This window comes from Cnephaeus nilssonii (assembly GCF_951640355.1).
Source record: "Cnephaeus nilssonii genome assembly, chromosome: 11".
NCBI lineage: Eukaryota > Metazoa > Chordata > Mammalia > Chiroptera > Vespertilionidae > Cnephaeus > Cnephaeus nilssonii.
Genome location: NC_137082.1, coordinates 30345304 through 30363335, shown reverse-complemented (window position 1 = coordinate 30363335; position 18032 = coordinate 30345304). Strand labels below are relative to the sequence as shown.

Sequence of the window (18032 nt, the reverse complement as noted above, 5' to 3'; positions counted from 1 at the left end):
TAAAGATTTTTAATTGACTTTTAGAGAGGGAGGAAGGGAGAGGGAGAGAAACACAGACCAGTTACCTCCTGCATGCTCCCTTACTGGGAATTGAACCAGTAACCTTTTGGTGCACGGGACTACACTTAACCAACTGAGCCACACTGGGCAGGGCCAATTGTTTCTTGATCAGAGACACCCTAGGGTTAGAAGAATATCTTTATGTTTCTATAAATTCCCTCACATTGCTTATCCTCCTTAAGAGGCAAAAATAACAGCCTTTCTTCTTTCTTTTTTTAAAAAAATATTTTTATTGATTTCAGAGAGGAAGGGAGAGGGAGAGAGAGATAGAAACATCAATGATGAGAGAGAATCACTGATTGGCTGCCTCCTGCATAGCCCCTTACTGGGGATCGAGCCCGCAATCCAGGCATGTGCCCTTGACTGGAATCGAACCCGGGACCCGTCAGCCTGTAGGCCAATGCTCTACCACTGAGTCAAACTGGCTAGGGCACAGCCTTGCTTCTTAACTGTGACTAGTCCCCAGCCATTTAGAGTTGGAAGTGTTTCTGGTAGGCTTCTGTACACTCACAAACTCATAAGATCCCAGCACGTCTACACCTTTATCAATTCCTTCTTTGGTATAAGTTCAAGTTCTGAACAGGTCTGGGAAGGTCATTCATTTGGTATTTATACATGTCTTCATGGATATTTTGGGGTACATGTCAACACCTGCAAATGTGACCTTCAGAACCCAGAAAACAAAAAGACAGCCACTCAAACTTTTACGGGAAGACAAATAAAAATAGAGGCTTCAGTAGGCTGGAAAAAACAAACACTGGAGCAACTCAGAGAAGCTCCTGAACGGCTGGTAACAAAGCTCCGAATTACCACTTAAAACCAGTGAAAATGGAACAATTCTGGGGGGAATCTAGCAGAAATGCAGAAAATGGTATGAGCCAGGGTCTGGATGATCATGACAAGGGTGAAGGACATGAAATAGTCCCCTCATGGCCTGACGTGGTTGAACAGCCAGGTGCAGAGCTCCTGAAGCCAGAGTCCGTTTCACACATTGTTGTGCTAGCCTGGGACCCTGTTCCATCCTCAGTACAAAGGACTGAGGGGTCTTGAAGGAATTGCTAGATTTAAAAAAAAAAAAAAAAGACTGCTGAAGAGTTGAAAAGAAGAAAATCACAATTAAAGCCAGAGTCCTCATTTTTTATGTTGTCATGATAAAAGGATGTACATAAGGGACAGGTAGGCTTTTAGATTTTAGTTAACTTTCTGATTAGGCTTGACAGTGAGAAGGTTTATCTAAATCTGTTTCAAAGAACTTTGAACATTTGAAGACACAGAACCTTCCTGGGGTACATGGTCCCTCTTAGGTGACAATGGGACCTCAATTCTTCTTTTTTTAAAAAAATATATCTTTATTGATTTCAGAGAGGAAGGGAGAGGAAAAGAGAGATAGAAACATCAATGATGAGAGAGAATCACCAATTGGCTGCCTCCTGCACGTCCCCTAATGGGGATCAAGCCTGCAACCCAGGCATGTGCCCTTGACCGGAATCAAACCTGGGACCCTTCATTCCGCAGGCTGATGCTCTATCCACTGAGCCAAACCAGCTAGGGCGGAACCTCACTTCTTTGGGTTCCAGATCAATCAGGATGACAAATCCTGTGGATTCCTCATCCCTCTCTTTCATATTTGGTTTCTGGTATTGAGGAAGGGGAGAGAGAACATTAAGAAGAATACATGTAACAAAATTTAAAAAACAAAAATAAATTAATAAAAAGAATAATGTAGTATTTGTTAGACACTATGTACTTTGAAACATGTGGCGTGTGGAGAGAAAAAGATGTAAAACAAGGTCCCTATCTTCAGGAAACGTTATAATGTATAGTTGGAGAGACAAGAACATTCTTATACAAAAGACATCATATGTTAATACAGAATTACTCCCTGATATATGTAGCCCAAACTATAAGTAATATAGAAATACAGCACTTATAGGAAGAATCAATAGGAAAGTTTGGAGAGGAGGCACAACTTCCTTCCAGCCTGGAAGGGAGGACAGGATTTGGACGGAAAGCACCAACTTCCCATCTCTTCTTTCCTATTTCATTAGCTGCTGCAGAAAGCATACTGAACATAACAGTATGATTCTACTGGACTTCTAATCACCTGTTTCTGTGCAAAGCACCTTCCAGAGCACTGCACAAATCTAAGAGAGAAGTCATGGAGTTTAAAGTCTAGCAAGGAGATAAAGTACTATCACCCAAATATCAGAAAGCATTTCCCAGCATCCTGATGATGTCATAAAAAAGTCTCAATTAGTTGTAAAAGAACACTGACATAAAATGTTGACATGTACAAAGGAGCAGCTACACTATAAAAACAGAAATTACTAGCAACTTTAAAAAAGTACCCTTGTTGTACTACTCTCTCTGTAGATGAGATAACACTACTGTGTTTCCCCTGGTGATGGTGGTGGGCATGCATTTACATAAACTCATCCACAGCTGCCCACCTAGTTCCAGGTGACCAAAAAGCTCATTGGAATTAAGGTTCAAGCAGTAGCTGTAAAACAGACTCAAGGTATAACTTGTGCCCATATATATTACAACCAGAATCTTGGCTGCATGTCCACCATCCGCTATTGAATTGCTTGCCAATCTTCTCATCAGGATGCACTGGGGTAAATGGAGGACTTAGCCTGTGTGAGAAACTAGTCTAGAAACTTTGGCTACCCTAGGCCAGAGCAGCCTAGCCAAGGACCAATATTTTTGTATCATTAAACCATTCCCCTGGCCTATCAGTGTGCCCCCAGCACAGGGCAGGAAAGCTCTGCTCTGACTACCTCACTTCTCTAGAGAGTCAGGACCCTGGTTTTTTTTGTTTGTTCTTGTTTCATTTCACAGGCCCCTGTTAAGGGTATTAACACAGGCATTGGAACAGTTTGAAGCCAATGAAAACTCCTCGGTCAATGTTGAGGCAGTCTTGTTCTCACCTCACATTTCCACATGAGGGCAGAACAATCTCAGCCAATTGGAGGAAGCCTTCCGAACCTTAGGAAGTCTTAGCCCCTAGATCAGACTCTGGACCCGAGGGAACCTAGATATGGGAGGGTGGATGTGGTGGGCCTGGCACAGCTGCCTGGGCACCCTCAGAAAGCACAGCCTCACCACTATGGCAGCTGGAACAGTTTTGAGAATAGAACAGTTTCCTCGGGGAAAGGATGGGCTGCCTAAGACTCCCACCCACTTCCACCTCACCCCTTGTAGATGTCCCTCTATAGGCCATTCTCGGCCAGCTGACCTGTTAGATATCTCTTACCGTCTTCACAAAGTATAAGCTATCTTCATTGTCCAGAGGCACGATTCTAGAAAAGGAAAGAAATGGGAGAGACACTGAATATTTTCAATGCTCTCTTTTTTTCAACTTAGCAGCAACCTACAGACCCAGATTTCTCTCAGGGATTTTCAAAAACACTGGGTTACATATATGCACAATTAGAATGTAGGCCACTTGGACAGAAATGGGTCCATCCCCAGCCTCCATCCCTCAGTGTTTCAGTAAGAAGCACTCAGGGTACAGGGTCTCAGCTGACCACAGCCAGCCCCGGGCCCAACCCTGGAGAACTGAGAGAAGACAACCCATATCAGCAGCCACAAGTTAGCCTTTCTTCTCTTTTTGCTTCTAAAACTTGCCCAAATATGGATGTACCACAAACATATACTTACCTTCCCTGATTATTCACAGCATGTATATGAAAAGCCATCTTGGAGCTGTAGACCCAAACAAAACAAAAGTCAGTAGGCTCTTGCTGACCCCTGGGCTGGAGCCCTGCCCAGACACCTGCTGCTGCAGTGCACCTGTGCAGGGCCCTCCTAGCACACTGGCCAAGTGTGCAGCCAGCATCTAACTCCTGTCATGGCCCTGCCTCTGTGCAGATTCTCAGGGCTGTCTTAGAGCAGGAGAGAACCATGTGACAGGACTGTTGCCCATTGCAGTCTGGGAGTGACCTTCTACTGACCCGAGGGCTCCTGCCATGCTGTCCCGAACCTCCTCCTCATTCATCACTTTTGGGTCAAGACTCTCCTCCCATTGCCTGGTGTTCTCTCTTTGTTCCTTCTCCAGCTTGAGTGGTACACTCAGGCCTAGGGATTGAGAGGTGGCCTGCCCTGGAAAGGCTGAGTGATTCAGGCAAGGCCCCGAGGAAAGGAGGAATGGAATGACTATGTCAGCCATGGTGATGATACAGAGAAGACTCCACTGCAACAGCAGCTAAAATGTACACACCCAATCACTCCACAAGGTGAGAGGATGAGGAAATGGATGCACAGAGCTCCCTATTTTGTCCAAGGCCACACAGCTGGAAAGCAAATGAGCTTCCTCAAACTCAGGCTACCAGGGAAAGATAGTCCAGGCCAGTGCAAGGCCTTAAGGAAACAAATTTCCCTTCTCCCTTCCCTCTCATGGCCAGAGTTACAAGACTCAGAGGACCCAGAGAAAAGGAGACCTGAATAAGCCTAAAACCTTGCACCAAGTGGTTCTTTCTTCCACTCCTGGAAGTGCAGAAATAGGATTTTTCTTGTCAGATCAATTGACTGACTTACCTTTCTAAATGTTCCTTCTCACTACCCAGAGCTCTAGATTAAGAAAATGTGAGGCAACTGAGCAGGTGGCTCAGTGGTTGCCTATTTTCCCATACACCAAAAGATTGCTGGTTCGATTCCCAGTCAGGGTACCCGCCTGGGTTGTGGGCTCGATCCCTGGTAGGGGGCATGCAGGAGGCAGCTGACTGATGTATCTCCCTCTCCTTTCCTCTCTCTCTCAAAATCAATAAAAAAAAATTTTTTTTAAAGTGGTCCTCATATGGGACAGTGGGTTAAGTTGACTGGGCTACACATAGATCCACTGTGATGTGCCAGGAGATGTGTGAGGGAAGACTGCCACAGAAGCCAAATTCCCAGAGTCTAGATCCTGGGACACAGCCAGGCTCAGGGTTTCTACATCTGAGAGGCAGATAAAGCAGTGAGTGTCTTCACATGCCCAGGACCCCTGATCCTAACATACCTCACCACTCCTGTTCCCAGCTTTACCTTTCTAACCTCTGAACTAGGTTTGCCATGTCTCCAATAGTTCCAGTACTGATCTGCCTCCTATTCCAGTGTCAGGGCATGCTTTCTCATACAGTTCCTCCTTCTTTGGCTCCTTGGTCTCTCAAAGCTATGATCACTCCTCTGGGTCTTTATAAAACAGACATTAAAAAAAAAGTCCTCATAGGAAGTATCAGCCATTGCTTACCGTAGGGCTGCCTTAAACTGCATCAACTCAAAGGAATCTAACTCAGATCCCATGGTCTGCTCAGCTACTTCTTTGGCCTATAAAACCAATAAAAACCAGAAACAATTAGCTTTCACAGCAGGAAAACACACACATCACTGAAAGAAAGAGCTCTTCTAACATTTGGCCAGGACAACGCTGTGCCCCTCCCCTCTACGTGACTCCTTTGTATACATCAATAGATTAAAGTGAAACACCATGTTAAGGGGAACTGGTGTCAGCTTTCTTCAGGCTGGGTTCACAGGAAACACTTCATTCAGGCAGGTGGGCCCTGGAACCTGATCTCCTGGGGAGCTGTAATCAGCTGAGATGGTGCCATTGTGAGGTCTGGAAATGTGCTTTTTCCTCCCCTCTCCCCTGGCCCTAGGGGAGGGACGCCTGCCCTCAGAGATTCTGCCCAACGCTAAAGAGATTCAAATACCTAGAGTTACAAAAGATTAGTTAAAAAACAAAGGTGTGAGAACTGAGGTCTGCACCAAACCCAAGACAGTACGAGGGATTCAAGTTGACTGAGGAGGGAGATGGCAAGGAGCTGGTGACTATGCTACAGTCTCTCTGCTATCTACATCATACACAACCTTTCCAATGTCAAATGGCTTCCTTCAGGAAAGGTCCTATTGGCTTGGGGAGGCATCAAGCCGACTCTTCTCATCTCCTGACTGGGTCAGATATAGGAATCCAACTCAGCAGGGCAGGTTAACCGCAAAACAGCAAGGAAGATAACGGTCAGAGCACGAGAGCACGTGTGCTTGTCTAGGAAAGGCAAGTCAGATTTTCTGATCTTCAGTTACACTGAATTATAGGAAATTAAACTATGTAGCTCAAAATAAACTTACCTAATTTTATTAAAATTCACAGAATAAGATATATATATATATATTTTTTTAAACTTTTAAAAAACTATTAAGTAAAATAATATGCTATAGAACGTTTTTTCTTTAACACAACCAGATATCTACAAAGAAGTGATTAGTTGTCATTCATGACAAGGGCAGCTTGGTCACAGGCAGTGCAGGCAGCACAAGCTCAGCACTTTAAATGCGTCTCTGTCTGGTGCCAGCTCCACAGAGGCCCAAGCTCACACAAAACCGAGTACTACAAAGTGTCCAAAAACAAACTAAACAACTCCCACCCAGATGGATAGGAAGTTTTACATTAAAATAACTTCTATGGAAAGAGAAATATGGTACTTAAATTACCTTTGTTAGACTGGAAGTTTTAGCATAACATGCAATGCCAGCCAAAACAGCCTCAATAACAGCAGCATATATCTGTGACAAGAGCCTACTTTTAAAACAAAAAAATATGGGTTAACTACAGCATTACAAGGTTTTATCAAAAGCTGCATGCACAAAAATGACATTCTCTATGGGACTGATTTTTAAACAGAATGAGAAGTGAAAAATAGGAACCCACTGATTTCTAAACCTTTTAAAAGCCATGTGCCCCATCTGATTTATACTTTTCTCTGTTAAATTATGATAAGAAAAGCCAGCTCTCATTAATGTTGCTCAAAACACCAACCTTCCCTGTTTGTAATCCAAAAGATGAAAAGTATGTGGGCTCCCTGACCCCTCCACGTGCAGGAGCAGCCGCCCAAGGACCCTGAATCCCTTCAGTGTCATGATCCAGACTTGCTCCTTTTCCAGGGACCAATTGCACCACACCTGCATATCCTCTCCCCAGGACTGCTAAAGGCTGGCTGCTATTGGAACCTCAGGGTGGGAGACCTCAGAGGGCAAGAGAGATTGCTCTGGGGAGAAGATGAGCTTCACTTAAATTCAAATGAACAGATACAGACCACTTTCTAGGCAGCTTACCTGATATAGAGACTACAGAATGCTTCTGAGGGGGAGCATTCCCCACCTAAAACACTTCCTCACCAATCTTGCTTTCTTTTATTTCTCACTTCCCAAAGTCATTGCCAGACTTGGACTGCTACCAATGTCCCCAATCTCAGCATTTTGGGGCAGATCATTCTCTAGACACTGCCAAACGTCTGGTGGGGCGGGGGGCTGGTGGGAGTGATACAGTTAAATGTTCCTGGTTGAGAGCCACTGCTTCAGAGGAAGGAGACCCAGAATATCATTAGGATAATTACAGAGAAAAGAGGCTCATCCGCCAGGCCCTGAAAGGCAAGGGAGGTGGCTAGCAAAGAAGTGACAAGGCCTTCCCGAAGAATATGTCTATTTTTCAGCCTTTGAAACAGGTAAAGGAAGGCGACAGGAGTTTGAAAGGAGGAATGAACACAGAAATGATCTGGTCTAACGCTCTCAGCTTACAGAAGAAGCAAGTAGGCCTCTGAAGGTGAAATAAGTTGTCCAAGGACACAGAAAATTAATGGCAGACGCAGACTCAGGTCTGCTCTCAGCCTGGTGCTTTCCCCCGTGCCACCTCACACTGCCAATTTCCTCCATGGCTCCCTCACCACGCCTCCGCATTGTAGGTAAGAGATTTGAGTTTGGTAGAAGGAAAAGGGACAGAAAAAGTACACATAACAAAGTGACGGCTCCAAGAGTCATATCCTGAAGACTGTGGCAAGGTGACGTCAGAGGGGTATGTCCTGGTAGGAAGGGGCCCAGTAGGGATACTGCCAATGAACTTGGCCACTTCTAGGTAAAACCAGAACCCTCCACACCTCAACACTAAGGATGAAGCTTTATAGAGGCCAACACCAAAGGTATATAAATATAACCTTCCTCCCTCCCCAGCCCAGCTTGATTCAAACATCATTCAATACTAACATTGATCAGGCCTCCCCCTGTTTGGCCCTCAGACAAGAGCTCAATACAAAGCCACTGAGCTACTAACAGGGCCTGGATGGGAGGTCTGAGACCCATGTCAAGGGAAGGGCCTGCTCCGTGCCTGGATCATGCTGCTGTTGCCATTACTGGGACACCACAAGGCCCAAGTTCCACCAGTCCCCTGATGTGCACCCAAGCACCCCTCAATACCAGTCCATGAAGCTGGGCACCAATGGATATGGATGAGGCGAAATGTCTAAGGGTCCAGAATGAGGACCCAGTGCAATAGCCAAGTACAGCTGGCATGGAAGCACAAGCAGGTACAAAGCAAGACTATACATACCCACCAACCTATCAGAATGTGATTGACTTGTTGATAAAGTGAAGAAACCCCCCCCCCACAAAAAAATGCACAAACACCATAATTACTACTACACAAAACCTAAATGTATAATCTTTTTAAAAATCCAGAAAAAGATACATTAAGATACTATTGTGTAGTGGCAAAAAGGAAAAATTATGGAGGATCTTATTTTATTTTTTCCAAATTTTCTGTAGTGTGATTATATTACCTTCTAAAAAGAAGAAGAGACACCAGATCTCTTTCTCTCTCTTCACATGAGCACAGAGGAAAGGCCACGTAAGAAAGCAACTCAAGGAGAGAGGCTTCACCAGAAACCAACCCAGTTGGCACCTGGATCTTGGACTTCCAGCCTCCAGAATTGTGAGAAAAAAAGTTCTGGCTGTTTAAGTCACCCAATCTGTGATATTTTGTTATGGCAGCCCAAGTAGACTAATACAAGGATTATGAGTTAATTTCCCGTTTTTGATTTCCTACTATATGTGGGGGGAGAGAAGTCAACATTAGGACCTTTCTAAGGCTGCACAGCCTGATTTCAGACCTGAATTCTGTTTCGTAAGTCTGAGTGTCAAACCCAGAGTAAACACGTCTCAGACCAGAGGGGGTTTCATACAGATTCTCCCAATGGGTTCAGGATGTTTTGTTTTTAGGAAAGCCCCGATAAAAAATGCACTATGTAGAAAACATATATCGCCCAAACCGGTTTGGCTCAGTGGATAGAGCGTCGGCCTGTGGACTGAAGGGTCCCAGGTTCAATTCCGGTCAAGGGTATGTACCTTGGTTGCGGGCACATCCCCGGTAGGGGGTGTGCAGGAGGCAGCTGGTCGATGTTTCTCTCTCATCGATGTTTCTAGCTCTCTCTCCCTCTCCCTTCCTCTCTGTAAAAAATCAATAAAATATATTAAAAAAATTAAAAAAATAAAAAATAAAATAGCCCACCTTTAAAAAAAAAAACACATATTAAGAAGAGTTATGCCATTTAAATGCACGGATGTGCAGGTAGGAAGCCTCTGAGTTTTGGAAAGCAGCAGCAGATGGCAAAGTTGGCCGGGTCTCCAGCCTGCACTCCCAGCTGATAGGGGCTGGGAACCTCCGGGGAAATTACACAGCTCTGCTCACCTCATAAAGCAGATGTCCTACCCACTGCTGATCTCAAAAGGAGGTAGACAGGATAGTCCAACTTCTGAGTAACTCAACTTTGAAAAATAAAAAATAAAATAGAAATGAAGACTTACATTTGTTCAGTTTTCTTGGGCAGCTTGTTGTCATCACCTGTGAAAGAGGATCTAATAAGAATGTGATAAAATCACAGGAGATGCAAACACTTTACAAGGAAGCTAGAATTTCTTAATTTAATTCAAAGGAGATGTCAAGAACTACTTTCCCCCCCTGTAAGTTAAATATTGTACGAGCACAAACGATGGCAAAACCTAGCTTCTCTCAGTATCCCTCCTGTACTTCACCCCTGACAATGACTTTGACAACCCAATCAGTATCACTACTAAATCCCAAAGAAGACACAGAATCTTAGGCTCTGGAAATGTTTTTGCTTTCATTTTAATTTTTTAAAACTAGGAGGTATAAGTAAGCAGGTTCAGTTCTGCCTATTAATTTCCTTAATTATCGGACCTAAGTCATGCTTCTTTCAGAGTTTCCTGGCTCATGTAATAACATCCAGGAGAAAACTCGATTTCTGATGTACCGTGGAGCAGTACTGAGACCCTCATTCATTCTAGAGCAGTGGTTCCCAACCTTTTTTTGGCCATGCCCCACCTAAGCATGTCTAAAATCTTGATGCCCCCCATGACATATAATTCTTATTATTCAAAAAGTGAACTCCTATTCTCGTGGAGGAAGCCTAAAAGGTGATTAACTTGGTCTAAACAAACTTCCAAAGAAAATAGCATCCATGAAAGAGAAAAATAAAAGAACAAAAGGACAGTTGAAGTACTAAGGAAGAAATCATTAAGGAATTGTTTTAAAAAATAATCCTATCTAATAAAAGAGTAATATGCAAATTGACCATCACTCCAAGATACAAGATGGCCACCCCCACGTGGTCAAAGATGGCTGCCCCCATGTGGACACAAGATGGCCGCCACAAGATAGCCTGCAGGTGAGGGCAGTTGTGGGCAGTTAGGGGTGACCAGGCCAGTAGAGGAGGGCAGTTGGGGGAGATCAGGCCAGCAAAGGAGGGCAGTTGGGGGGACCCAGGCCTGCAGGGGAAGGAAGTTGGGGGGACCAGGCCTGCAGGGGAGGGCAGCTGGGGGGATAAGGCCTGCAGGGGAGGGCAGCTGGGGGGACAAGGCCTGCAGGGGAGGGCAGTTGGGGGGACCAGGCCTGCAGGGGAGGGCAGTTGGGGGGACCAGGCCTGCAGGGGAGGGCAGTTGGGCGGGACCAGGCCTGCAGGGGAGGGCAGTTGGGGGCGATCAGGCTGGCAGGGGAGGGCAGTTAGGGGTGACCGGGCCAGCAGGGGAGGGCAGTTGGGGGCGACCAAGCATGCAGGGGAGGGCAGTTAGGGGTGACCAGGACAGCAGGGGAGGGCAGTTAGGGGCAATAGGCCCGGCCGGGGAGCAGTTAGGCGTTGATCAGGCTGGCAGGGGAATGGTTAGGGCAGTGATGGGCAACCTTTTGAGCTCGGTGTTTCAAACTTCGCCAAAAAACTGAGCATAACTCGGGTAGTGTGTCCCTTTGAGGAAAAAACATTATTTCACGATATTTATAGTTTAAATAACATAAACGTTACATCCTCGGCATGCGGCCGCCTCAGCGGCCGCGTGTCATCAGAAATGGCACTGACACGCGTGTCAGAGGTTCGCCATCACTGGGTTAGGGGGTGATCAGGCTGGCAGGTAGAAGCAGTTAGGGGCAATCAGGTAGAGGCAGGCGAGCGGTTGGGAGCCAGCAGTCCTGGATTATGAGAGGGATGTCCGACCGCCCATTTAGGCCTGACCCCACCAGTGGAATTGTTTAAAAAATAATCCATTTTCTTTGGGTGGTCAGACATCCCTCAAGTGGGTCCCAGTTTGGAGAGGGTGCAGACTGGTCTGAGGGACCCCACCTCCCATGCACGAATTTCGTGCACCGGGCCTCTAGTAATAATATAAAATGATATGAAAAAATACCAAATAAAGTTCCAAACATATAATAGAGAACTGAAATTCCACAATATATGTCACAATATATATTTATATACTGTATATGAAGCCCCTAGAACCATAAGAAATGCAAAAAATTCAGTTAATAACTCATCCTTGAATTGCTTCCCTTAAAAATCAAATTGCCCCCCTGTGGGGCATGTGCCCCACGTTGGGAACCACTGTTCTAGAGATTCTTCTCATTGTCCCTTTGTTTTGTTTTTAAAAAAATATATTTTATTGATTTTTTACAGAAAGGAAGGGAGAGGGACAGAGATTTAGAAACATGAATGAGAGGGAAACATCGATCAGCTGCCTCCTGCACACCTCCTATTGGGGATATGCCCGCAACTAAGGTACATGCCCTTGACCAGAATCAAACCTGGGACCTCTCAGTCCACAGGCCAATGCTCTATCCACTGAGTCAAACCGGTCAGGGCCTCATTGTCTCTTTGGATGTCTACAGCTTCTGGTTACCCCAGCAAGATGAGCAGCCCTAGTCAGCTTTCTGGATGGACCCACAACATGGAGCCCTTGCTCCTGTCAATGTTCTTAGTTCCTGGGTATCTTTCCTCCATGGCCTTTTTTCACTTTCCTCATAAAAAGAGCTGGGCGGGCACCTGGCTGAGTCATCCAAACTCCCAATGCAGCCCACACCTCCTGTTACCTCCAACTAGGACTTACTCATCTTTGCCTTCCCTCTGACACTGAGCACCTGGTCTTACACATGGTTAGACCTAATATATGTTGAGCCAATAGTTTTTTCTCCTGAAATACATACTGCGAGAAATGTGTCAAGCACATCAACCCTCCAATTGCAATCAGAAAGGGAGTTTGGAGGGCTACAAATTGGGCATCATGAGCTTCTAAGCAAAGCAGTAAATCATGAGTCCACCTCTGGTTCATGGGAGGAACGATTCATTAAGTTGATGAGAAGACGACTTATAGGGACTTACCCAAGTAAGGAACATGAGTAGCTCCAAAAAAGTATGTTCTTGAACAAGCAAGGGGTCCCTTTGGTGAGACGCACTGTACCACCTGGATGTCAGAAAAAAGTAAAAGTAAAAAAGGAGTAGGGATTTAGGTGTGTATGACTAGAGAAACAAAAAGTGTATTAGTCAATGGAAATCATTTTTATTTGATCAACAGCTGATTTATTATTTTTTTAAAGGCATAGGGTAAAAGATCACCTTTAAAAGTTGTTTTTCCAAAGGTACCTTGTGTGTGTGTGTGGTTTTTTTTTAACCTTAGCTATATTGTGAGGTGGCTATTGGGTACTCAGTCAGCCCGCAATGCTAGTGAATTCACAACTTAGGAAAAAAAAGAAGAAAAAATGGCCAGATACGGCATATCAGGTAGCAGGAACTGAGGTAAACAGGCTTTAATGTAAGGATTTATGTTGATCTGACAGGGAGTTGGGTTGTTGTGTTTAATGTTTTCTGTAGCTGCAGTTGCCAGGGGCTTTAAATTCCTCTAGTATCATTGTATTTTTCTTTCCTGTTGTCTTTGGGTTTCCATAAGAACTCCTCCTTAGACAGTGTGCACCCTCCCTTTACAAAGCAGCAAGATCCTGAGACCATGCCCATTCATGTAGCCCTATATCCCCTACTGGCTTGGAGACATATCTGGAGTCTCAGTCCAGAGGTAATTGGGTCTCATGTTCTCCAAACTCCAATTTAAAAATAATAGTGCCTACTTCCCAGCTTTCTTGATTGTCAAAAACATTCTGAAAATACTTAAAATTCCATTACAACAGCACAGATTTATAATCATTAGAGTCTCACATTTCAGTCTGCTTCCCTTAAAAGAATGTAGCTGACAATATACCATCAAAGGCAAGAATCTGCTCCCTGACACTCTCAATAAAAGGACTGTGATCCTCAAGGTTTATGCCCTGAAATGTAACAGTTAAGACATATACTTGGGCTTGGAATGACTGGGTATTTTCAAGGAAATTTAAAATTTTTATTCTATTGATGATACTATTCTTACAATTTAAAGAGTTGGGTTTGTGAAAGTATTTTTTAACCTTTTTGCTTCAAATATTTAACAATTAAATATGATGCTTTCAAATAATAACTAGTACTTATATAAAAACTAGAGGCCCAGTACACAAATTCGTGCATGGGTGGGGTCCGTCCAACCCGGCCCCAATTGGAGCGGATCGGGGCCAGGCCTGTTGGGAGGAGGAGACGGTGGGAGGTTGGCCAGCTAGCCCACCGCATTGGGGCTGATCAGGGCAGGGCTGGCTGGGGCGAGGGGCTGTGGGCGATTGGCCAGTGGGCCCTGCCCCCTATTGGGGTGTGTGGGGGGCCTGATCGCAGGTCAACAGCCTGGGGAGGGGCCGTGGGAGGTTGGCCTGCCAGCCCCACCCCCGACTGGTGTGTATGTGGGCAACTGGGGGTGGAGCTGGCTAGGGGGAGGACTGTGGGCCGATAGGGGTGGTGGGGCCCATCGGGGGTGGGGCTTGCTGGGGGGAGGGGCCACAGGCATTTGGCCAGCTGACCCTGCCCATGATCGGGGTGGGGGGGCCAATTTGGGGTGGGGCCAACCGAGGGGAGGGGCTGCAGGAGGTTGGCTGGCTGGCCCCACCCCCTATTGGGGTGGAGGGGCAATCAGGAGCAGGGCCGGCTGGGAGGAGGGGCTGCGGGCCGATCGGGGTGGGAGAGGCCAATCAGGGGTGGGGCGGCTGAGGGGAGGGGCCGTGGGAGTTGGCTGGCTGGCCCCACCCCCAGATCGGGCCCATTCACTGGCCACAGTGGCATCATAGTGACCACTAGTGATTCTGGTTGTTACAGCATCTGGTGGCTGGCTTTTTATATATATAGATAGTTTCAAATCACTTCTTTTCACTCCAGCTTCACATTCAAGGTTAAATCAACACACTCACATAAAATGTTCCTTTTATCCAATTAAGCACCAGGCAGTCAAGCCACTCACCATGTGTTTGGCAAAGCTCCCACTGGGACCAGTGTTGCGTACCAGGTGCCCTTCAGAGGGGAAGTTAAAGCTGCCAGCATTCAGGTTTTCTCGTGTGGAGTGATTACCAAAGAGAACAAATGGTTGTCTATTAGGGCTAGAGTGGCAAATTAAAAACATGTGATTAGAAAAGAGACTCCTGGCTTGGGCACATTCCCAGTGAGTAAATTCTCAGGCTTTTCTAAGTGGCATCATGCAGTCTCAGCAAAGCGGTCAGTTACCATCCACCTAAAGCTCCTTGCTGGTTGGGAAGGGATGCCAGATGTCACAGATTCCTCCTACTGACACATTCGAATTAGTCATTTAGGGACATAACTAAGCCCAAGGCAGGTTTTTATTTTCTGCTTGTTCTATTTTCCCTTTAAAAAAAATATTTTTATTGATTTCAGAGAGGAAAGGAGAGAGAGAGATAGAAACATCAATGATGAGAGAGAATCATTGATCGCTGCCTCCTGTCTGCTCCCTACTGGGGATTGAGCCCACAACCTGGGCATGTGCCCTTGACCGGAATCAAACCCAGGACCCTCAGTCCGCAGGCCGCTGCTCTATCCACTGAGTCAAACCAGCCAGGGCTGTAATTATATATTTCTTTGTGAGGTTGCTTGTTTAATGTCTTCTTTCTCTACCACACGATACATTCCATGAGGGCAGAGACCATGTCTGTTTTACTTTTTAACCATGTATCTCTTACTTATTATTCATATCTCAATAAATATTCAATGACTAAAGGATATTTTTTAAACATAGTTCTGCTATGGGCCAAATGTGTGTGTTCCCATAAATTCATATGTTAAAATTCTCACCAGAAAAGTGATGGTATTAGGAGGTAGGATGCAGGGGAGGTAATTAGCTCCTAAGAATGGATCCCTCATTAAAGGGATTATAGAAGAGGCTCTTATAAAAGAGGTTCCAGAGAGATACCTAGCCTTTTCTACCATGTGAGGTTATAGATAAACAATAGCCATCTATGAGAAAGTGGGCCCTCACCGGACACTGAATCTGCCAGCACCATGATCAAAGACGTCCCAGCCTCCAAACTGTGAGAAATACATGTGTTTTTGTTTGTGTATAAGCCACCAGTTTAAGGTATTTTTGTCATAACTAAAACAGATTGAGAATTTCCTCTATCCTCTAAGCTTTCCTTAAATTGCTCTTAGTATATATCATGTGGAAAATTCTTTTCATTTCTTTTCATTACTCTTAAAAATACTTCCTTAAGCTTCAGGCAAACAGGGACTCTTAAAAGTAAACATGACTGATTTTTCTTCTGAAGCTTAATTCAAGCTAAGTGACACTTTGGGCAGAAAAAGATGACTGAATCCCAGCCAGGGCAATTTGTCTCACTATCAGATTGGATTGGAATTGGGGAAGAAAAGAGAGGAAAGATCTATTCTTATTTATCCATCCGAGGAACTATCCCCTCCTAATTATCGTGACAAGAGTAGTGCTGAAGGAAACACATCAAAGAAAACAAATGCATTTGTATCCTCACAGCTCCCATGTCTTCCTGGAGCAGGACCTTTATGACTGGATGATCCCTCTTATTCCCCACAAGCCAATGCCCAGCCCTTGCACATTCTGCTTCCTCTAGCTTTCCTGGGCTGGGTTGGAATAAAAAATTCCTTTCTTTAGGTTTCAGCAAGCTACAATGTTCTAAAAGCTAGTTCACAATACAACTATATTTTTAAAAATACTGCCAGGCTGGTGTGGCTCAGTGGTTGAGCGTTGACCCAAGAACCAAGAGGTCAGGGTTCAATTCCCAGTCAGGGCACATGCCCAGGTTATGGGCTCGATCCCCAGTAGAGGGCATGCAATTGATGTTATTGGTATTTTTCTTTCTCTCTCCATCTCTCCCTTCTTCTCTGAAATCTTTTTAAAAAATACAAAAGCAGTGAAACAATTTTACAGAGCATGGATTTCTTACCCTGTGATGACTAAAGTCAACCCATATTTTCATAATTCTAGCTTCTAGACTCAGATGCTCCTCCACCTCCACCCTCCTTTGTCAACCCCATTTTTTCCATTACCATTCACCTCTCTTTCCCAAGAACCTTACCTGTTTTCAGTTATATGGCTAGAGATCATTCCATGACTGAAATAACTTCTGAATGGCTAAAAAAGAAGCCAACATTATACATATTAAGATCATAATCTTATAAAACAATCACAAAACCTCTCATGTATATTTGTATGTACTAGTATGTATAAATATATATACACATAATTTGTGTGTGGGGGTGTATGGAGAGAGATGTATGTTTTCAGATTATCATAAGAACATGGAAGGACATATGTGGTAGATAGTAAAATGAATTTTGGGGACAGGTAGCAAAAAAAAAATAAGCAAAGGAAAAATGATAAGAGGCTGCAAAAGAAAAGGAAAGAAAAAGCAAGGCAAATAAAAGAAATTCTTGTCAATTTTATAGTTTTTAAACGACTGAAAGGAAATTGGAATAACCACCATCTATGGTCCAAGTTACTAATCACATGGGAATCATTTTTTTTAATTAAAAATTTTTCCCTGTATTGTCAATAAAAGAATATATGTTAATTCTAATGAACTGAAAATCAGCAATGAGGAAGAATCCAAGGAACTTAAGAAGTACACTGACAGATGCTGTGCATAGTGCTAGGTTTAACACTAATCAAAAATTGATATGTGGGCTCAAAAATTTAATCTCCTTAACTAACATCTATTGCCCTATCTCCTCCCTGAATATATACCTAATATATGTTTATTTTAGAATACAATAAAAACCACGTAAATCTCTAAGAACTGTTAACATTCTGGTACATTTTCTTCAAATCTTTTTTCTATGGTACATCCATATAATATATGATTGTACCAAAGTTTATTAAATAGTCTTTTATTCTTGGAAATTTACATTGCTACTAACTCATCTATACTAATAAAAGGGTAATATGCTAATTAGACCAGGTCAACTGGACATCTTCCGGACGTCTGACTTTCTTCCAGACAAAGCCACGGTGGTGGGTGCCGAGGCAGAGGCAGTTAGGAGTGATCAGGCCAGCAGGGGAGCAAGCAGTTAGGGGTGAGATCAGGCTGGTTCGGGGGAGCAAGCAGTTAGGGGGTCATTAGGCCGGCAGGGGAGGGCAGTTGGGGGCAATCAGGCCGGCGGGGGAGGGCAATTGGGGTTGATCAGGCAGGCAGGCAGGTGAGTGGTTAGGAGCCAGTGGTCCCAGATTATGAGAGGGATGTCCGACTGCCGGTTTAGGCCCTGTGGGATCAGGCCTAAACCGGCAGTCGGACATCCCCCGAGGGGTCCCAGATTAGAGAGGGTGCAGGCCAGGCTGAGGAACTCCCACCTCCCCTGTGAATGAATTTTGTGCACTGGGCCTCTAGTATCCTACATAATAAAAAGGTAATATGTAAATTACCATCACTCCGCTACGCCCACGATTGGGCCAGCAGGAGGCGCAGGGGGCGGGACTCGGGGTGGCCGGGGTGGTGATTGGGCCGC

At 44.8% G+C, this 18032-nt stretch overlaps 1 protein-coding gene across 2 annotated transcripts in view; it reads right to left on the bottom strand.

Annotated features, from left to right (window-relative positions):
* DNAAF9 (dynein axonemal assembly factor 9) overlaps positions 1-18032 on the bottom strand; it is a 130825-nt gene that overhangs the window by 58617 nt on the left and 54176 nt on the right. The window contains exons 9-16 of one of the 2 annotated variants that reach the window (XM_079784898.1): positions 16607-16662; positions 14512-14647; positions 12528-12609; positions 9670-9706; positions 6529-6616; positions 5291-5367; positions 3724-3768; positions 3317-3362 (exon numbers count right to left, since the gene is read on the bottom strand). In XM_079784898.1, the coding sequence (XP_079641024.1) occupies positions 3317-3362; positions 3724-3768; positions 5291-5367; positions 6529-6616; positions 9670-9706; positions 12528-12609; positions 14512-14647; positions 16607-16662 (567 nt within the window). The remainder of the gene's footprint in view (positions 1-3316; positions 3363-3723; positions 3769-5290; positions 5368-6528; positions 6617-9669; positions 9707-12527; positions 12610-14511; positions 14648-16606; positions 16663-18032) is intronic. The other variant, XM_079784899.1, reaches the window with a different exon arrangement.